This window comes from Sorex araneus, chromosome 1, assembly GCF_027595985.1.
Source record: "Sorex araneus isolate mSorAra2 chromosome 1, mSorAra2.pri, whole genome shotgun sequence".
Lineage (NCBI taxonomy): Eukaryota > Metazoa > Chordata > Mammalia > Eulipotyphla > Soricidae > Sorex > Sorex araneus.
The window spans coordinates 420,275,985-420,299,602 of record NC_073302.1 but is presented as its reverse complement, the minus strand read 5'-3'; the positions used below and the strand labels follow the sequence as shown (position 1 = coordinate 420,299,602).

At 36.5% G+C, this 23,618-nt stretch overlaps 1 protein-coding gene across 5 annotated transcripts in view; it reads right to left on the bottom strand.

Annotated features, from left to right (window-relative positions):
- The window catches only part of PTPRZ1 (protein tyrosine phosphatase receptor type Z1), a 185,121-nt gene that overhangs the window by 43,988 nt on the left and 117,515 nt on the right, over window positions 1-23,618 (bottom strand). For all 5 annotated transcript variants that reach the window (XM_055124219.1, XM_055124218.1, XM_055124220.1 and 2 more), the window contains exons 10-12: window positions 14,305-14,489; window positions 13,380-13,506; window positions 4,524-4,570 (exon numbers count right to left, since the gene is read on the bottom strand). In XM_055124219.1, coding sequence (XP_054980194.1) covers window positions 4,524-4,570; window positions 13,380-13,506; window positions 14,305-14,489 — 359 coding nt within the window. The remainder of the gene's footprint in view (window positions 1-4,523; window positions 4,571-13,379; window positions 13,507-14,304; window positions 14,490-23,618) is intronic.

The following is a 23,618-nucleotide window of genomic DNA, read 5'->3' as shown; positions in this document are numbered from 1 at the left end:
ACGGGACATCAAAAGAATGTGTGGCCACCTACCTAGAGATGGTCAGACTTCTTTGTCAAGATCCTGAATGAATGGTTTAAGGCTCTTTGTGCTCCTGGAGTGAGCAGATGCTGTTTGACTACACTAGCATGCAACAGGGACGAATGGTGACATTACTGGTGCCCACTTGAGCAAATCGATGAGCAACGGGATGACAAGTGATACAAGTGACACAAGGTTACACTAACTTTCTTAGGAATTCTCATAAATACTTCTTTTATTATCTAATCCAGAGATTATTAGGGGTTTATGTTAGGCTCAGAGTTAGGGAATTTATGAACTTTTTTGTTAATCTAGATAATTACTTCATTTACAGATATCAATCCTGACATAATTCTTTGATAATTTTTCCCACTCTATTAAGATCTATTTTTCCATCATCTTCTTTTCAGTAGACAATCTTCCTTTAACAAAGAAATGGGAGTTAAAACCAGCCCTTTTTCTAAAAATATAGACAACTGGATCCACCCCTGCTCCTATCAATTTGTTCTTAAAGAGTTATTTCTTTACCTAGTTCCTGTATCTATGTTTTAATGCTGTTCTTTATCATCTTAGATATAATTTCTCTCTCTATATATATATATTGCTTTTTGGGCCACACCTGGCAATGCACAGGGGTTACTCCTGGCTCTGCACTCAGGAATTATCCCTGGCCGTGCTCAGGGGATCATATGGGATGCTGGGGATCAAACCCGGGTCGGCTGTGGGCAAGGCAAATGCCCTACCCGCTGTGCTATCACTCCAGCCCCATAATTTCTATATTTTTTAATTCTGCTCTCTATCATCTTATTAGAATAGGAACAGAATTACTTTTGTTTTGTGTTTTTAAAACTAGATGATTGATACTAGCATAAATAATCAGACCATTCCTATTTAAAAGAAATAAGGAACAATCTAATTCTACTGTAATCTTCATTCTACCACTTTTGTTCCCTTCATAGCTAATGTTTCAAAATGATATGTTATTTGTATTCACTGTGTGATTAAACAATTTATCATCTCCAATAATTATAGTTTCTCTTTTGCTTATATTCCCTAACAAAAATATTTTCTATCATTTTATAAACTGTGTAGATTTCTGTAATTTTTCTTCAAGCCTAGCACTACTTAACTTTTTTTTGGTGAAAGCAAAATAGCTCTGTTTTAAAAAACTTACTTAGAGAAATATTGTAAGATAAGAGACAGAGAAAGAGAGTGAGTGAGAGAGAGAAAGAGAGGGAGAGAGAGAGAGAGAGAGAGAGAGAGAGAGAGGTGTGTTCAAGAGACAAGGTGAACTCTCCAAAGAGGAAAAAGTCTCATTTTTTAATTCTGCTAGAACTTTGGCAAGAAATTTACACATAGTCACATGTATTCTTTTTATTTATTTTCTACTTAATTTAGAATTCAAGAGATTCATATATCTTACAGAATTTGATGAAACCAATAGTCCTTTCATTAATCCTTGCCAACTAATGCCTGTAAATCTCTAAGAGTTTATATCATCGAATGTCAGCATTTTATGAATATACGATCATGGTCTATGAATAGTTTATACATAGCTGAACCATAGCTATTTCAACATATACTGATATTTATTATTTTTTATGGATAAAAATCAGTATATGTTACCAACCATTTTTGATACTGGTTTGAGTCACAGCTACTATCTTTCACAACTAATGTCTATTAAAAATATAATGTACAGCCATTATCAAGCAGGAGATAATTTGTCTTTCAAATCTATGCATTTCTATCTGAAGAGGACATGAAGAATAGCATCAAGCAATTCATTTCTATACTTAGGATAAAAAAATTTACAGATTAATTTTAGGTATTTACTCACCTCCAACATTCACTTGTGCATGGAGAAATGGAAGTGATCAATGTGTTAAAGACTCAGTGAGTTTTCCCAATTCATATGCTAAAAATCTACTCCACAAAATGATGACAGATATTAGAGAATGGGGGACTTTGGGAGGTAATTAGAATTAGATGAGATACCCCGGGGTGGAGGGCTGCCTCATGATTTGAGATTAATGTTCATGAATGAATTCCCTACTTCTGCTCTATGTTCCGCCAAGTCACTACACGAAGAGAAAAGTTTGAAAGTTTGCAATTCAAACCAAAGTTTATAACAGAGCTTGGTTGTGCTTGTATCTTTTTCTTTCAATTTATATATTTTATTTATTTTATTTTATTGAATCATCATGAGACAGAGTTACAAAGCTTTCATGATTGAGTTTCAGTCACAAATGATCGAACACATATCCCTCCACCAGTGTATGTTTTTTCACCACCAATGTCCCCAGTATGCCTCCTGCCACCCTCCCCTTACCCTCCCTCTGCCTCTATGTCAGACAATTACCTTCTTACTTTCTCTCTACTTTGGGGTATTATGGTTTGCAATACAGATACTGAGAGGCCTTCACGTCTGGCCCTTTATCTAATTTCACGTCCTGGCATCTTGTGCCCAGGTTTTCAGTCTTTAGAACAGTGAGATGTAAATTTCTGCTGTTTATATGCCACTCAAGTTATGGTATTTTGTGAAAGCTGCTTGAATTTAAATACTAACAACTAAATTTAATTTACAGTGTAAGAATAATTTATTTTGCTTGTCTTTGATTTGATTCTGGTCATTGTTTCTAGGTATATACTTATCCAAAATAGTGTGCATGTGCACATGGATTTGTGTGCATGTGCATGCACATATGTGCAAACACACACAGGAAAAGATATCCTTAGCTAAATTTTGTGAATTTCCATTAATACCTGAACTGGGTATTTTGGTAAACAGTTCTTTAGAAGAGAGAATTGTCACAATATATAAATATGAAGGTAATTGAACACATAAACACATAAAATAATTAATATTTATTATTAATAATTACCTTAATTTCCAACTTAATCATACACACATATGAATATATTCATACTATCATGAATAATTGCTTTGGGGCTTAACTAAGCTCAGCTATGTGGGTCAGTATACTAGAATTCAGGATAAAATAGAGCGCTTTTTCTAGTTAAAAATTAAGACAATGTTAAAAGTGATAAATAGATATAAATATTCATTACAGAGGAAGTTTAATTAGCAAGAGAAATTATGTGTTAAATACCCCAAGCATAATAAGATTAATGGGCAAAAGAGTAAAATTTATATTTTGATTAAATGTATGTTATCTTTTGGTAACAGTTAAGAATGTTATAAAGAGAAAACAGCAATATTAAGACATTATTAGGTAGTAGAAAAATCTAAAAGCTGAAAATTTCAAATTATTGCAGTAGATCACCTTCTCATATTTTTTATTTCTGTTTTCCTTTTGTTGGGGAATGGGTACCTGGCTATGCTTAGACCTTACTCCTAGTTCTGTGCTGTGTTCACTACTGTCAGGCTTGGCATATCATTTGAGATGACAGGGATTGAACTTGAGTCATGCAAAACAAGTGCCCCATACAATGTACAATCTTTATTTTTATATTTTAAGTTCACTTTTTTTTTTATAGGCTGGAGCGATAGCACAGCGGGTACGGCATTTGTCTTGCACGTGGCTGATCTGGCTTTGATTCCTCCGCCCCTCTCAAAGAGCCTGGCAAAGCAACCAAGAATATCTTGCCCGCACAGCAGAGCGTGGCAAGCTCCCCGTGGTGTATTCGATATGCCAAAAACAGTAGCAATAAGTCTCACAATGAAGACGTTACTTGTGCCTGCTCAAGCAAATCGATGAGCAATGGGATGACAGTGACAGTGACAGAGTTTTTTTTTATTATCTTACCTTTATTTTTATATTTTAACTTTATTGTATTTTATTGGGGGCTGGAGTGATAGCACAGCGGTAGGGCATTCTCCTTTCACGTGGCCAACCCGTGTTCGATTCCTCCGCCCCTCTTGGAGAGCCTGGCAAGCTACCGAGAGTATTGCACCCGCACGGCAGAGCCTGGCAAGCTACCCATGGTGTATTGGATATGCCAGAAACAGTAACAATAAGTTTCACAATGAGAAATACTACTAGTGTCCGCTCAACAAATCAATGAGCAACGGGATGGCAGTGACAGCGTGTTTTATTATTGCCAAACCCTTTCTGTTATTATCTAGTCAAAGTGTCTTTCAGTTTCATAAAGGAATCTTGGCTATGCAGGATAGAACCGCCCATAAATCCCAGGAACTAGTTCCACAGTAAATAATACAACAAGAACTTTTACCAATGCATCTTATCCCTAATCAGCAATTCTAAATAGACTTTGAAATTTTAAAACATTGGAATCTTGGGACCTGAATAATAGTACAGTGGGTAGAGTGCTTGCCTTGCACACGGTCGATCCAAGTTTGATCCCTGGCATTCCACATGGTTTTCCAAACACTTCAGGAGTAATTCCTGAGTACAGAGTCAGGAATAACCCCAGAGCATCACCAGACTTCACTCCAGAACAACAACAACAATAAAACTCATCCCCCAAACAAACAAACAAAAAATCCAAATATTGGAATCTAAATAAAGGTTTGATACCTTGAATATTTCTTCAGTCCCAATTAATTCAGGAAAGAGGTCAAGTCCTGGAAAATTAAAAACAGTATTATTAAAAAGTTTAGTCTATGATTTCAGTCCTTTTTAAACCGTTGGATTAAAAAAAGAGGAAACAGATAAGAAAAGACTATTAGCAATGAAAATATAAAATTTATATAAAAATTTTAGTTTCAGTTTTCAACACAACAGAAACACTACAGAACACCACACTTTGTAACACACTATATGACACTGCACTCAAAATTTCATTTTTATTCCGCACTCCAACTCCCTTCCCTATCTCCACACCCAAGTGACTGAGCTAAGAAAGAAGGGGACAGTGAGGCTGATATGAGTACAAAAAAGCCAAATACATTTTTTTTAACCAATACAGACTTACCTGCATCCTTATTAGGATTAGACAAAAGCAAGTTAGGAAGATGCAGTGATTCTTTTGAGATTCACAGGGTTGATTTTCTTACTCGACTACTTCTTGCTTAAGTTCTGCTTTTCACTGTGCATCAAATAATTCTTTTTTGCCCTTAGTATTTGGGTCTGTGTCTATTTGTTCAAAGGATGCTGTACCAGGTAAAATACTAAGTGTTTTTCCATTAGTCTCTGCCTGGCTTGGCAGCTAGTAGGACTGAAGAGAAAGAATTTCCTGACTTCTCCCAAGAAATTCAGCAAATACAGTCTATGCAATGAACACAAAGCCAAGTTCATAGGCCTGTTTTTTTTCCCAACTTACCAGAATCAACATATTTACAATTCTTGTTAGTCCCTATACTAATACAAGAACTGTCAGGGAATGCTAGAAAAGACTAAGATCTCAGTCGCCTTCTCCAACAAGGAATCTAACCATGCAGCAAATTACGAAGAAGTCAAAAGAACATTTTTCTTACATTTCAGGTGCGGCCTAATATTAGAAAGACAGTGGCAGGATAACTGGAAGAGATTGAGTGTTTTTATAATAATGCTCCTATTCTTTAAATGATATTATTATTATTATTATTATTATTATTATTATTATTATTACTACGGATTGGAACCTTGGTCTCACACATGCAAAGACTGTGCTCTACAACCAAGACACATCCTTTGCTTTTTTGATTATTTTATAGATTCTTATTCAAGTGGCTAGAGAGATAGTACAGGGTTAAGGCTCATGCCTTAAACACTGGCAACCCTGGTTTTATTCCTGGCACTAAGTGGGCCCCCTGAGTATCACTGGAGGTCCATGAGTACCACCAGGTAGTCCAAGTAATCTCCGGCACCATAACTCAAATATTTACACTGAATAGCCAGCTCAGCAGGCTCCTACAATTTAAGAGCTCCCTGGAGCCCCCAAAAGATATCATTTGAAGATATCAAACTTCAAAGTTTATGCTTTTTAATATCACATTGATACCTCTGTTCTATTTTATGGCTCCATGTAGCCTAAAAGGAAATATATTATGTAGTAGAAATCTCTAAAACATAACTACCACCAAATTCTTCTCAACTGAGGCTTATTTTAAAACAGATTTTCTTGAATCCATGTTTATCAGAAAATTTCTAGGTATTAATGAACATAAAGCCATGAATAATATAGTTGTGGGCATGAATTTTATGCAGACTATAACAAGTAACATTTGTAAATGAGTTCAAATCTCAAAATGATTGGGGTTAAGTTAATAATGTTGCTATCTCAGTTACTTAAACTTTTATATTGATTATTTGTGCTATAAAAATTAAAATACTACAGGGCTGGAGCTATAGCATAGCGGGTAGGGCATTTGCCTTGCACTTGGCCAACCTGGGTTGACTCCCAGCATCCCATATGGTCCCCTGAGCACCGCCAAGAGTAATTCCTGAGTGCTGAGTCAGAAGTAACTCCTGTGCATTGCTGGGTGTAACCCAAAAAGCAAAATAAAATAAAATAAAATAAAATACTAGAAAAGCTATAGCACAGAGGGTAGGGCATTTGCCTTGCATGTGGCTGACCCAAGTTCTATTTCCCCATCCCTCTCAGAGAGGCTGGTAAGCTACCAAGAGTATCCCACTCGCACGGCAGAGCCTGACAAGCTACCTGTGGCGTATTCGATATGCCAAAAACCGTAACAACAAGTCTCACAATGGAGACAATACTGGTGCTCGCTTGAGCAAATTGATGAACAACGGGACGACAGTGCTACAGACAGAGCTACTAGAAAAAAACTGAAGTATTATTTTTTCACTTTGAGTTATTTTGTTTTCCTCTTAAAATTGATCATGAAGAGATTTGGAAACGCTAATGTAGATCATTAGTATTCTTTGTTTTTACTTTTTTGTCTTCATGAAGCTCTTTTCTCATCCTCTTTTTAATTTTTTTTGTATTTTATATCTTTCAATTGCCTGAAACAATAGAGTCTGTAGTTGGTTAAAAACAGACTCTTAAAACTTTAAAAATAGGATGAAAATAAACAGTGATAAATAAGAAACTAAACAACAATATTCTAAAAACTATAACCAGAAATGCCCATGTACATAAAAATCTTCAAATTCAATATGATCAACAATCCTTAATTTTATTGAAAATGTTTTTAAATTAACTATTTCCTTTTTTGTGGCCTTTAAAATTATTTTTGGTGAATAAGGAAAAACCAGACTTAACTACTTGTTAGTGATACATAAACTATAGTGTTGGTTTTTCTCTAATAAGAGACTATGGAAAAACATGATAACTCATATTTCTTACTATGAGATAAGAAGTTTTAAAATTTAAAAATTTTAAAAATTAAAAGAACTGCAATGATAACATAGTCTTACTTCACCCAATGTCTTACTTCTAATGGACAAAGATCATTTAGTTTTGTTAGGGTTGGGGTGGGTTACATATACTAAGCACATTGAAGACCGGTTTTCTTTTCTTTCAGGGGTTCCTGTTCTTTTGCATTTGGTTTCTTTCACCCAAGTATAAACAACTATGTTTCTTTATATGTTAAAAGACATGATTATTAATATCATTATTGACTTTTGAGCCACACCTAGTGGTAGTCAGGGCTTATTCTTAGCTCTGGGTCAAGAAATCACTTCTGATAGGGCTTGGGGAACCATATGTGGTGCCAGGGATTCAATTGGTTGAACTAACTGGAATAATATCCAATAATATTCTTTAGGAGAGCCTTGATCTCAGTTACCAATGAAATCCCCAGAACTGTTGAGAATGAGAAGAAAATATGAGAGCAAAGCCAAGTTGAGAACCTACACAAGCTTATGTAAGAAATGTGGCATAAGAAGGTTAAGAAGCTGATGATACCCATAGGCTGGGGTCTTCAACATGCGCCTTCCGACTAGCACCTGTGACTAAACAGCTGACCTGAAGTGGGTCATAAAAGCCCAGGCCCTTCAGGAAAACTCTGCAGTGGACTACATGACCAAGAGACACCTAGAGGGCTGGTGCAGTAGGCAGAGTCCTTTCCTTGAATGTGGCTGACCCACGTTCAATCCCTGACTTCCTATATGGTCCCCGAGTACCACCAGGAGTAATTCCAGAGTGCAGAGCCAGGAGTAATCCCTGAGTATTTCTTGGTGTGGTGCCAAGACCAAACCCAAACCAAACAAACAAAAAAAGAAAAAACACCTGGAAATCAAACCCTGAACACCCTGTCGTAATGGCACTGTAGCAGAAGGCAGAGGACACAGAGATGACAAGGATGCCAAGGACCTACGGGTCTGTTTGAGACCGCACTGCTCTCCCCTGGCTTCTCAGATCTGCTCTAATAGTATCTAATAGTCTCTTCTGGATGATCAAGCAGCCTGTGCACTGGAGATGATGTGACAGCAGAGGAGCCCAGGGCTACCTTTCCTCGGGTGGTTTTCCCCTTGATGATGATGAGGATGCACTGCACATAGAAGAAGTGACAAGATCTTTCGATCATGGACATGTACCCCATGGTTCTGTCTTCTGGCTATCTCTGCTCTGGAGTGGGTTATTTTTGCTTTGTTTTCCCAACCTTGTCTTTGCTATGGCAGGAGAGGGGATCTCAAGCTTTGTCTGCTCCCACATTTGTAAACAAGCTGGGATGTCCTGCATTGGTTTTTATGTATTTTGTTTGCAATTGAAGTTTATAAAATAAAGGTGAAGCAGTTTTATACATTTTTTTCTTTTAAAGAGTATCAGTGAGTTCCACTATTAATTAGTTTGCTGCTTGCCAAATGTACGAGTCTAATGTCCTATGTATTGTGGTACTCTCACGGCGGGGGGGGGGTACCCCAAGTATGGCACCTTCATAATGGTAAATATAAACCCAATGTGAAAGATCTTTATTCTAACTTCCTGTGAGATCATTAGAATGGGCTGAAATTCAGGGATTACCCAGGAATTCTTTAACCCCACTCCACGCCACCATATAACCCAGTAGTCTTTAGCTGAAATTCTTTCAGAGGATAAAAAATGACATAGTTGAAAAAGATTTAAAAAATAATTTTGGAAGACCAATTCTAACTTCATGGAGATTGCAAAGCCATGCTTGCAAAGCATTCAAAACCATGGCATTTGAAAGTCCTGCTGCAGTGACAGACTCAGTGTCGAATACTGAATACCACTTGATCTGATGTTTAGCCACTGGTCTGACTTGGACATTACTGATATAATAAATAATTCAGAAGTCATACTGGTTTACAGAATATCCTCACTTTATCAAAATAGATTTCAAAAAATGCTACCACAAAGTCTCATAGTGAAGATTGTCAAGGTTCTTCTTTTTTTTTTTTTGTCGATACTTAGATTTCACATTAGTGTAACAGCTGGACAAAAATTATCTGCTGATTCTGGTTTTGCTTTAGGAACACACATGTAATGTTATATATATATATATATATTTAAAGAATATGTCAGAACACATTAATATTCCATAACACAAAAAAGCAACACTGATACATGTTGGCATGCAAGGCATATTTAATTGCTTGAAAGTAAGCCAAGTTTCACAGTGCAAAAAGGAAAAGCAATGTAGATTTCAATCTTCTCAAGCTGTGATTTTAAGCATCATTATATAATAACAACACTACCATAGGATGGTACAGGCAAAGTAGGACATATGTATAGCGACTTAACAAAGACAACTGTTATACAACTGAAAAACACACAGTAACAGGCAAATGCATTGATCTAATTCATCATGCATTTAAATGTGTAACACACATATATATCAGGGTTCTAAAACCTTTAGATACATAATTATATTACAGCTTTTTAACTGTTGCAGAAAATAAAATTATTTTAGTTATGCCAAAAAATGTTTGTGACTTACTCCTTCATAAATATAATTTTCTACAAAGTAATTGAAAATGATAGATTTTTATTCTTAATCTTAAAATGCTTTTCTTAAAACCTTTAGTTCCTGCTGTGAATTTATGTATTTATTTAGAAACAAATTTTAAACAATATCTAATGGACAATAATTTATTATACTATTGTACACACATCCAATATAATTGAATAAGAAATAGATTAATAAAATTAGCAAAGATTAAGTGTGCATTTAGAATAATATGTTTTATTTGACAATTATCAGAAAATTTGAAATTTGTAATTGCAAAAAAGAGGGCAGTTGTTAATGAACTTTTTTACTTCTCATTTAACAAATAATACGATATTTAGAATTAACTTATACAAAATAATAACAAAATACTTCAGAATACATTATAACATTACTAAGTAATGGAATGATTATTAACAAGATGAAATGATGCTAACAAAAGGAAAGCAGAAAACTCGAAAGTCAATTATATTTATATTAGTCACATGAATCATAACATTACAAATTTTATAGGTACCCTGATGCTAAATCACAAAAAAATACTACTGTCAGGACTTCTACTATACTATATTTACCATAGAACAATATTTCAGATAATGCAAGTTCAACAATTAATTGCAAACATAGAGATTAAAATGCCATGCAGCAGTGAATGACAGAAAGGATTAATTCTAAGAAAACTAGTAGCTTTTAGTTGAAATGAAAAAACTCCCAATAGGCTAAATTATACTTTGTTGAAAGAAATTTTGATAGGAATAACTAAAGAATAATCTCTGCAAATTTTTAACCCTTGATTTTTCAGTGTATATTATAACAACACATCAAATCAACCAAACACATTATTGAAACATCATTTTGGACAAAATTCTTTATGAGACTAAGACATCCAGGAGAATTAGAATCTGTGTTACAAATTAGCATCTCATCATCATAATATTCAGTAGCATCCTCCTGACTCCTTGGATGAACAAAATTTAGTGTATGATATTCATTATCTGTACCAATGTAAATGTGCTACTTACGATACATGAATATTGAACTTTGTGCAAATATAAAAGGATTATATAGAAATCACTTTGATAGAAAATACGTGCTTGATCTTTTCTTTCATATGCAATAAATTTTCTCAAAAAATATTTAGAAAACTAAGAAAATGCATAACTATAAAACATAAAAGTAATTTTTTTGAGTAAAATGTCAAGTACAGATATTATAATAATATAACACAGCGGTTGGGCGTTCGCCTTTCACACGGCTGGAGTTCAATTCCTCCGCCCCTCTCTCGAGAGCCCGGCAAGCTACGAGAGTATGGAGCCCACTCGGCAGAGCCTGGCAAGCTACCCGTGCTTATTGGATATGACAAAAACAGTAACAATAAGTCTCTCAATGAGAGACGTTACTGGTGCCCGCTCGAACAAATCGATGAGCAACAGGATAAATAAATCAAGATGTTAATATTACATACTACTAAGAAAAAATATGCTACACATAATTTTGATCTTAAAATATACATTAGGAGTAAAGATTTTTAAAAACCATTACTTCATTGATTCACATCTGACACCGCCACCACGGTCAGTGCTGTACTGTTAAAATGTCACTGCTGGGGGCCGGAGCGATAGCATAGCGGGTAGGGCGTTTGCCTTGCACGCGGCCGACCCGGGTTCGATCCCCGGCATCCCATATGGTCCGCCAAGCACCGCCAGGAGTAATTCCTGAGTGCAAAGCCAGGAGTGACCCCTGAGCATCGCTGGGTGTGACCCAAAAAGCAAAAGAAAAAAAATAAATAAAAAATAAAAAAAAATGTCATTGCTAAAATGTACTGGGCCAGAGCAATAGTACACAAAGTAGGGCACCCGCCTTGTTCGGGGCCTTCCTGGGCTCCATCCCTGCCATCCCATATTGTCCCCCAGCCCTCCAGGAGTGATTCCTCAGTGTAGAGTCTGGTGTAACCACTTCGCAAAGCCAGGTGTGGCCCAAAACACAAAACAAAAACTCTAATAATAATAAAAAAATTTTTTAAAGTCATATAGTGATGATCAATAAGAGTAACATTAGCGAGGTCTAATAGTCAATGGAGGAACATAACAGAATATTATTGAAACCACAGACATTTAAGGTGACACTCAGTGCTCAGGGCTTACTCCTGGCTCTGCACTCTCAGAAATCACTCCTGGTGGGCTTGGGGGACCATGTGGGATGTTTGGGATCAAAACTGGGTCAGCTCTGTGCAAGGCAAATGCTCTAACTGCTGTATTATTGCTCCGGCCCTGATGATGCTCATTTTTAAAATAAGAATCAGAGTTCACATACTACTTAAAAATAACCTAATGTTGAAAAATAATCCTCTAAACAAGAAACAACAGGAAGTATCATATGCCCAACCACTAAGGGAGGTCATATAAAGTCAAATAATCATATTTCTATAATAATAATACTAGTACTATTCAGTAGCCACTGCTATTTTAATTTGGGAAATATCTTGGAAAGTTTATAGCCTATACTTTTGAGGGATACAACTTCTAACACTTACTGCTCTGATCTATATTACTTAATATAAAATATCAACTAATCAGAAAATGCCTCAGCAAAAACAAGCTCATATACAACTAAAGTTCTGTAATGTCTTATAGATTGAAAAAAATTATGACATTAATTTTTATTTATATATAAAGCTGGAATGTGCTTTAATAAATATAGTCTATAACTAATTATTTCCAGTAAAAGTGCTAAATGTTTTAGTAGGTTATCTTATGATGGGGATAATAGAAGACTATGGATGTTTATATAAACAATATATGTATATTTGCATATACAGACATAATTATCCATGTATATGTGTCAAAAATACATATATATGTGATTCTACTGTTAAAGCTACTTCTCCAACAAAAGGAAAACTTTAATTAAATTTGCATACTGTCAAATTTTGTTGGTCAACACTTTACTCAATTATTGCATATGCATTAAGATCAAAAGATTTCTCCAAAATACCAATGCATGCAAACAAGATATAATTTAATGAAACTTTTTGTTTTGAATGAAACAGTACTCAAACACCACATAAGAGGAAAACACTCTCCTACAACGACCAAACTAAGAAAAAAAAGTAAAAATATTTAAGATAAATTCTTGAGATGCTTTGTGTAAATATTTCAAAGTAACTCACTTGGTCCTAGGAACACGCATATACTTACTACATAATACTTTGGGGGCTGAAAGGGAAATAAACACAAATGAAACCAACTCTGAATTATGGGAAACATTTCTTAATATGAAGAGAGTGATTTTCACTTTGTGTTATGATAGATATTGCCACAAGTCTTACTATTATTATTCTGCAAATGGAGACTTGAGTATTTAAAAATGAATTTATTTATTGTCTTGCCCTGGAGTTCCTAAAAGAGAAATGGGTTCCATGCTTCACAAATTACCTGATGATTCAGATTGAAAAGGAGATGATTTTGTTTCTTGGTCAAAAGAATGTAAAGTTGGAAGAAAAGCACCAAAAGGACCCAGCAGTTAGACTCATCATCATTTAGTTAGTAGCATAGAGATGGATCTGGGGAACACTTACCAGGGTCATTGGAAGGCATGTCCACTATTAACTGGTCACTGTATTTTCCATATAAGCCATTTGTGCATATAGCTACTATTTGAAGAACGTAGCTCATATTGGGCAGTAAATTGTTGAGAATAGCACCCTAAAACGAGGATGTCAGTAATTACTACATTTATTTTACTTCTAGGAGTACTGAAATTGTTGCTCTCTGCTCTTAGGAAACATTTTCTCATTTGTCATTGGGAAGCATTTACATTTTATTCATCTAAGAAAACGTTTATGTGATGTTTTTAAGCTCCATTTGTGATAGTTGTGATTTGTGAATATGGAGAAAGTAGATACAGTTTTTTTTAAAAAGTCTTATTTAGCTTTACAAAGTTTCATTTGTAATTGGAACTAATCAAATACATTCATGGACTATGCCAAATTGAAAATTTACATGTATGACAAATAAATGTGTAACAACAAAGGAGAAAATATATATAATAAAAAAGAAAATCTATTGCCTTATCTTATATAATGAAATGTAGCTTATTCCTAAGAATTCTACAACTTTTTCATGCTATTCTATGCTCTGTTTTGGCAACTAAATGTAACTGTTGTTCAAATTTTACTTAGCATTTCTTGTAGTCAAAGCCACTACAACAGGTCAGTGTTTATTTGTAAACACAGTTTCCTCTAACTCACATCTGGGACTCAGGCTGTCAGAATGCCCAGTACAGAGTCTTTTGAGCTGCAGTGGGGGTTTACTTGAACCACACCCCAATAAGGCTTACTTCAACCATACCCCCCCTTGATGACTAATTCTCTCCTATCCTACTCTGATGCTTTTTCTTCCCCAAGGGAAAGTTGCATATAGTAAGGGATTGTTTTTAAGTTCTTACCTTGAAAAATAAACTAGAATTTGATCAATGTATAAAACATTTGGCCTTATAATTACCAAGTCTTGATAACCATCTGTCAGAAATTCATGCTTGGTTTGGTCTTCTCCTTCTAGCTGCTGGTAAAGAACTGCAAACTTCTCAATCATGGTTTCATAAACTACTCGAGGTCTCTCCCACGTCACCAGAAGGCTGGTATAATTCTCTGGATCAGCTTGGACATTTTCCGGTTCAGAACTACAAACTTTGGAGATTTAAAAATAAACAAACAAACAAACAAACAAACAAAACAAAACAGTTACTGATAGGCCTCTTAGCTTCCAGAATTTTAAATTTCTAACTTTTTATTTTTTTTTTTTTTGCTTTTTGGGTCACACCCAGCAATGCACAAAGGTTACTCCTGGCTCTGCACTCAGGAATCACCCCTGGCAGCTCAGGGGACCATATGGGATGCTGGGAATCGAACCCAAGTTGGCCGCCTGCAAGGCAAACACCCTACCCGCTGTGCTATTGCTCCAGCCACAAAATTTCTGACTTCTAAACCTCTGTTGTAATCTAATTCAATTGAAGAAATGAACAGCTATAATTTTGAACTGTTTAAGTTTCAGTTAATACCACTTCTATTATTTCAGGTCCTACCTGGAAAGGTCATGGTCAAACTTGATTCCTCCATTTGCAATGTCTGATATCTGACAAAGTAGCCTCCCTTGTTTTTAATATTTTATTTTGTTCTTCAAATATTATTCTAAGAAATGTATATTCTCTTATTGTTTGCAAAATGGGTCTTAATTTCTCAAACATAACATAAACAGAGGGCTAAAATGTTTTTAAAAACATGACCTTAAGGCACTTTTAAATTTAAATGACAGTATATTTTTTTTGTTAGAAAACCCTAAACATGATTAAAACTTCTCAGAAAAACATACGTGAACAAAGAAAGCTATCACTTCAGTAGTTTTCAAATATGCTAGAGGAGAAAAAAAAGTCTCACCTTGGAATAATAAATAAATGAAGCAATTAATTTCAGGGAATTAGAAAATCAGTTTATCCTCATCCTAAAAAGTTCTATTTCAAAAAGTCATTAGGGAGTTCAAGCCTATTCTGGGAACCATGCCAAAAATGGAATCTCATCAGAAAGAATACTCTATATCTTCTGCAATGTATTTTACACCGATAGTTTGGGCTGTGAAATAAAAATTATAAAGCTTCAAAATACTGTTAATGAGTCAATAATATAACAAATATAACCTCTTTGTAGACCAGAGAGATTAGAGAGGGGAAGAATTATAAGGTCAAAGATTAATTAACACGCTTCAAGAATCCAGGCTGAAGCAACAAAGCTCCCAAATGAGAGCGTGCAGTTGGCCCAGGGTAACTAATCATTGCTGCTGCAAAACTAGTTCAAGGACCCAATAAAAACAAGTCAGCAATAGCATCAGAATGAGTCAAAACTCTCATCTACACCAGTCTGTGGTTCATTTTATGAACACAAGGGGGCACCCTAAACTAACAATTGGCCTTGAAGTGAAAACTAAAATTTACCACAATTTAGCATTTGCAATGCTAAAACATGTATGCTGTACCAATAACGCTTTGTTCACTGCTGCAGAAAAATTTAAATATACATCTTAGATGTAAATGTATATGTGGTTATAGGAATTAAAGACAGGAATTTTCACTGTAGAAGCAAATGGGTGATTTGTTTTTTAATTGATTGAAGATTTTGCATGAGATGCTGCCTTGTGAATAAAAAGAAAATTCTTGTATTGTAAAACCCTTAAATTCTGCATAAGAAAATGTATTGAAGTATAAGGCATTGATTTGTTACTGTCTCATGACACTTCTACTAGTGTCCACCAGATGGCAAAAGATCATCAAATCATGAGCTCAAAATTGAGTTTTAGCACAGTCTACATCATCGGAGGCTCAGACGGCCCTATTCTTGAATGCAAATGAATTTTAGTCTTTTGAGAAGACAAAAGTAGATTTGTCGACCCCAAACCAAATCCACTTTCTAGAGAGTGGGAATAATTTAACGAGAACTGCATTCAAGTTTCATGCATGCAGAAAATAGAACAATTTTTTGGAGAGCAAAACAAAAACCAAAAATGTTTTACACTTCCAGTGGACAGCCCCTTCCTCTCTTCACTTATGTGAATTTACATGCAAGTGAATAAGTTTTATGCAGAATGTATGAGACTTGTGGAGAAAGCAGCAAGAGATTAATAAGCAAGGTGCAATCTTTGGAGGGAAAAAGAAACTGTGGACAACAAAAATGAAATAAAATAAAGTATCTGTGCAAACATGAACACTTTAGTTGTGACAAGGGTCTCAGCTCATGTTGAAAAGTGATGGAGACGGACAGCAGGAGAGAGAAGTCTACTTCTGCCTTTCTTGCTCTTCCTGTGTCAACGTTGAGCGAAGGGCATTTTGCCCTGAGGAAAATGGTCTGTCCTCAATTTCAAAGACCGAAAGTTAAAAAGTGGGTGGGAGAGAAAGGTGATGATTCTTGGAGAGTGTCAGAGAAAATATCACAATTTCCCAACGTGTCATTAGGCTGCACCCAGATATTTCCCACGAACTGGATATTTGGTACAGTTTCACACAGCTCAAGACAAGAGTGCTTTGTGAATGCCCACTGAAAAATCCACCACATCCTTGTTTGAGGTTTACACACACACACACACACACACACACACACACACACACACACACACACACATAGACACATAGAAAGAGAGAGAAAGGGAGAGAGAGAGAGAAACAAATACTTTGATAGTGACTATAAAAGAAGCTGGAAGATTTACAGATTCTGAAGGCAACTAATATTAAGGTTATGATTTGCCCTCAGGGAGGAACAGATCTAAAGTAATTAATGTAAAAGTCCCATAAATGTTAAAAGCAATATCTGGAAATAATCTGATAGTTTTGCACTTATAAATGATTACATCGTGCACTTTAGGTACACAGTCAGATGAAATCTTTCCAATCCTACCTGAATCAATCTTTTTTAGGAACTCACATAAACTTTATCCACACTTCAATTAGAGACATATAAACTCAGAAGTAAGTAATCATCAGAGTTGGTGGTTTTTTGTTGTTTCTGTTATATAGTTAGAGCACTGTGCTAATGCATATATGCCCTTAAGGAATGCTATTTCCAGCTACTGACCTTCAAGAAGGTGAAAGTACATCATAACATTTTCAGAAACTACATCGTAACATTTTCAGAAATTAGAGAAAATTACTCATAACTCAAATACACATTATGTTCTAAAATCTTCTTTCTATTCTACTGTCTTGAAAGTATCCTGTTTTATTAGTTTAAAAAGCCTTTATTAAATTTATTTCAGTTCTAGCAAATTAAATTTTACATGCAATTGTAAGATTATTTAGGGGGGAAAAAGAGCTTTCTGGGTGTAGGGTTAGCTCAGTGGCAAAAGTACCTGCCTTCCAACCACGAGGCTGATGATGAAAAGAGTATGATCCCCTGCATTGTCCGAGTGGCTCTACTATTTTGGAGCAATCACTAGGGTTCTGACCACATGTGTGGGTACCACAGTTAGGTGTTTGCAGCCTTTCATTCTTCATCACAACAAACATAAGAACAATAAAAAGGAAGGAAAGGGACTTAAAAAATATCTGATAAAATAAAAAACAAAGCCTAGTGTTGAGATTTCAACAGTACCAATTACTTCCATGATAACTTGCCTCTTGATATTATAATAAAAACATGTATTATAAGACATATACATAAGCCAAATGAAGTATATGTATATTGCATATATTATAGAAATACACACAATATTTGTACACACACTACAATTGATAAGAGTTATATTTGTGGGCACATTGTACTCTGTATTGCTTTGCAAATTTTCAGACCTTAGAAAAATGCTCTAAGGTGACTGTCATTGGTGGGGGGGAACATCCCAAGTAGTGGTCATTGGGGACTGGGAGAACTCTCGGTGATTCTTAACCAACTGGCTGGACAGTTCAGTGCTAGGGGCCAAGGATGCTACGATGCTGCTGAGGCACTGACATGTCTCTTAATCCCTCTACTATTTCCTGCCCCCTTTAAGCGACCATTTTAAACTCTACTTTTAAAATTGAAGAAAATTAGGCTTCCAGAAGACAAACAACCTAACAATTTATATATAACTTCCCCCCCCCCAGCGTTCAAAGTCTACTATTGGCCTCAGTTTTGAAACCAAGAATCTACTAAAACTTTTAAGTTATTTCCCACTGAGTTGTGGGAGGCGGGAGGCTTCTTAGTGGAGGCACCCACTCTGGGCACTGGGGGCTGCAGGAAGGTAAGGTCTGCCTCAAAGGCACAGGATGCAGTTGAACTCACTTGATAGTCATGCTATTATGCACAACTTCTTCATGATCTGAAATACAGCTTTTATTGATGACATGAGAATCAGATGGTTCTCTTAGAGTCTGTGATTCTTAGGAGAACCAGTGTTCATTCCATAATACCAAAATAACCAGCTTCCTAATACATGTAGGCCCCTTATAAAATTGCAAACATTGGCTGAGGATCTAGTGATATATGTGTCGATTCATAAGCATTTATTGTAACCTATCCACTAGTGCAAAGACAAGGATGTGGGCTGGAGTGACAGTATCGTGAGTAGGGTGCTTGCCTTGCAAGTAGGTGCTTGCCTTGCACACTACTGACCAGGCATCAATCCCAGGATTGATCCCTACTTTTTTTTTTTGCTTTTGGGTCACACCCAGCGATGCTCAGGGGTTACTCCTGGCTCTGCACTCGGGAATTACTCCTGGCAGCGCTCAGGGGACCACATGGGATGCTGGGAATCTAACCCCAGTCAGTCGAGTGCAAGGCAAACGCCCTCCCTGCAGTGCTATCACTCCAGCCCCCTGATCTCTATCTTTAAGAAGTTTTCATGGATACACAGATCTCACAAGGTCTTTTACAATCATTGGCAATGGATTCTGAAAATACATTTTCCTAAACTGTACTTATAGAGAGCATAATTCTGACAAATTTCATGACACTTCTTCTCCCTTGCTCAAAATAAGGATGTCAGCTAGTTATTATAGATAAATAAATGGCAAATAAACGTTCAAAACTAAAAAAACTTGTTTAACAAATTGTTATATACATGAATTACATGGAATGCTACATTAAAGATAAACTTGTATTACAGAGTAAAACAAAATGAAGATACACATTTATCAAATACTATCATTTCTCTAAAATAAAATGACATATTTATTTTATGAGTGAACATATTCCTGGACATCATCACAGAGGGAAATAAATATATATGCCTCTCAGAGAGCCCGGCAAGCTACCGAGAGTATCCCGACTGCACAGCAGAGCCTGGCAAGCTCCCCATGGTGTATTCAAGTGTGACCAGTAACAATAACAGCTCTCATTCCCCTGACCCTTAAAGAAGCCTCCAATTGTTGGGGAAGACGAGTGAGGAGAGGCCACTAAAATCTCAGGGCTGTGACGAATGGAGACGTTACTGGTGCCAGCTCGAGTAAATCAATGAACAACGGGATGACAGTGATACAGTGATATTTATTTTTGGTTTGGGGGCCATACTCGGTGGTGCTCAGGGTTTATTCTGAGCTTTTTACTCAGGGATCATCCCTAGAAGTGCTCAAGGGATTATATATGGCTCAGGAATTGAGCCCAGCGCAGCCACATGCAAGGCTAGCACTTTATCCACTGAACTATCATCTCCCTGGGCTAGAATATTATTTTTAATAATAGAGAAAATACAGAGAATTTTCACAAAATATCCATTACCATGATCTGAGTAGCTAAATTGAATAGGGTTTTTATTTTCTGTGATTAAATTTTCTAACAGTACTCATGTAATTAGAATTTTCCTGATTAAATTGAATAAGGATTAAATCCTGAACACAAGTGCAATCCTCAAATCTCATTCTTAAAGTCAGTTTCTGAAAGTAAAATGTAGATAGTAAACCAATTAAGGAAAAAATTCAATCACATGAATACGCATGAGGCAAAAAAAAAATAGTGTTTGATAAATGCAAATATGCATGAGGAAAAAGGCAAGAATTTAGTTGTAGTTTTTGAAGTTAGCAATACCTTTCTTTGAAAATTCCCTGTATTTGAAGTTATAGTTTTCATTATAACAATGTTTCCTCATTAATATAATGCATAGTGGAAAAAGTTTGGATTTTAATCTGAAGATTTTAGAATCAAAATGGCCTGGGATCAAATAGCAACTCCATCCCTTTATAGTTTTGAGAGCTTGGGTCAGCTTCCTATACCATATAAGTAGGAAATGGGCCAAGGTTATGGAGAAAATACTGAATCAGTATTGCCGATGCGTGATGAACATGCTGACTCACCTTCCGCCTGCTAACCACTACTGCAACTCCGTCTTTTATCTTTCACCACATAATTGCAAAAACAACAGTTACACATGCAATGAAAATGCTACAAATGGGTTTATACACCAGAGGACAACCATCAAGAATCACCTGCTATGAATCTTATTATAGGAATATGGATTCTTTTAGTCACTCGATGAAAATTTGCTGAATGAGAGGTTTAATTCAGCAACAGAGTCAGAAGGACAAAACAAGAGAAATCTAAGTTACTCCCTTCATGGGCTTCAGAATCCAAAGGGAAAGAAAATAATCTCAAAAGACCATGACCATACTATGGTCTTTGCCATGAAGTTAGGGGCCACAGATGGAGAACAATAGGGCGCATCACACAGGACTAGATGAGCATCGTTTTTCTTGTCCTCTATGGGTGTGGTACCTCTGCTGATGGCCCAGCCTGGGTCAGACTCAGTGGGCTGGAGTTAGAATTCTCCTGGGGATATCAGGGGAAACTCGGGGCATGAAGAACAAAGTGATATCAAGAAGAAGGAACAATGAAGAATACACCATGGAGAGGAAACAGCACGTTAAAATACAACTGGAGAATGTGACCTTGTCTCTTCTGAGGGCCTGGGAGAGGTGACTGTGAGGGAGGGAAGCTGGTGGAGGAAGCCCCATGGGATGTGCGTGTGATCACTCTGAGGTTTTAATAAAATGGACCTGGTGAAAGGACATGACAATAAGAATGATGTCTATTTGATTCGTTATTTAGTTTGTTATAATTTAGAAATGGAGATGGTAAAATTGAGCCTCCCTTTTTCCTAAATCAATTGTCTATTACTTACGAGAGAGGGTTTCTAGGATCTAGTACTGTTGGTAGAGACATAATTAAGTCTCCTCCCTTTGGGATAATTTAATTCAGAACTTAATGTCACATTAAACACAGCCATTCATCACTGGTGTCTTGGCACTGTATTTTTTTTTTTGTTTGTTAAATGCTTTTCCCAAATATCACATTAAAGTAATAAAACCTTGCCATTTTAAAGCCCACTTTTGAAAAGGGTATAACTATTAAATTAGAATAATACACAACTTCATAGTCATTTCAGGGCTGACAATCAAAGAAGACCACCTCCTTGAAAAGTTCTATGTCTCCAAAGCAAAGTTTTATGGCTTCAAAATTTCAGACTTGCCTGAATCAGTAAACCCTCTACAAACCAGAAAGGACCAGTTAATACAGACATTGAAGCCAACAGTATCTTCAAAGATGACACGCCACTGGCCAAGATAGGCCAGTGAAAACAGGGATAAATAAATGGGACTATCTTAAACTAAGAGGCTTCTGCACCTCAAAAGGAACAGTGACCAAAGTACAAAGACAGTCTACAGAATGGGAAAGGATATTCACCCAACACTCATCCAATAAGGGGTTGATATCAAGGATATGCAAGGCACTGGTTGAATTCCACAAGAAGAAAACTACCAACCTGATAAAAAAAATGGGGTGATGAAATAAACAGAAACTTTCTCAAAGAAGAAATCCAAATGGATCAGAGGCACATGAGAAAATGCTCTTCATCACTAATCATCAGGGAGATGCAGATCAAAACAACAATGAGATATCATCTCACACCACAGAGATGGCCCACATCAAAAACAACAAAAGCAACCAGTGTTGTCGCGGATGTGGGGAGAAAGGGACTCTCTTTCACTGCTGGTTGGAATGCCAACTGGTTCAGCCTTTTTGGAAAACAATATGGACGATTCTCAAAAAATTAGAAATTGAGCTCCCATTTGACCCAGCAATACCACTCCTGGGAATCCGAAGAGGCAAAAAGGTATAGCAGAAATCACATCTGCACTTGTATATTCATTGCAGAACTGTTTTCCAAAATCTGGAAAAAACTGGAGTGCCCCAAAACAGATGACTGGTTAAAGAAACCCTGGTACATCTACACAATGGAATACTATGCAGCCGTTAGAAAAGATGAAGTCAGGAAATTTGCATATAAGTGGATCAACATGGAAAGTATCATGTTGAGTGAAATGAGTCAGAAAGAAAGAGACAGACATAGAAAGATCACACTCATCTCTGGAATATAAAGTAGCAGAATAGAACACTAACACTCAAGAGTAGTAGACATAAGAACCAGGAGGTCTACCCCACAGCTTGGAAACTGCTGGGGGAAAAGGCAGCTGAGATAGAGAAGGGAACACGTAGTAGAGAATGTTGGGAGGACCCATTCGGGTTGAAAGCTGTGTGCCAAAAGTAGACTATAGACCGAACATGATGGCCATTCAATACCTCTATTGCAAACTACAACATTTAACAGGAGAGAGAACAAAAGGGAATGCCCTGCTGCAGAGGCAGGGTGGGGTGGTGGGGGTTGAGGTGGGGGTGGTGGGAGGGATACTGGGAACATTAGTGGAGGAGAATGGGCACTGGTGGAGGGATGTAAATGAAATGCAAGCATGAAAGTTCATAAGTTTGTAACTGTACCCCACAGTGATTCACTAATAAAATTTTTTTTTTAATAATCAGACTTGCCTGAATCAGTAAACCCTCTACAAACCACGAAGGACCAGTCAATAGATGCAATTCACTGTGTACATTTAAGAGTTTCTGACTGCGGAACCAGCTTCACAAAACACAGAAGTCACTAAGAAACTTTCCTCTGACTTATGCTGGCCAGGTTTGAGCAACTTAACTTATTTTGAGCAACGCATTTATAAGGGCATACTTATTTATATTCCACAAAGAAGAATCTGGGTGACAGATTTACCTTTTAAGTATTAGCAATGCATGGGGCTGGGTGTCTTTGCTGAGGTGACAGTATAGGGACACCCAGCCCTCACTTGCTCCTTGCCACTAAGCATTGCTGGATGTAGTCTTTAAGGATGCTACAAATCGTCGAGGTGGCTCTGGTGGTCCCCAACATTGTAGAGCCAGAGTAGCACTCTTGCTTTGAACTGCTCCTCCAGAGCACCCTTGGGAGGCCCTTCCACTGAGTATAAAGAAATCAGTGCACTTGGT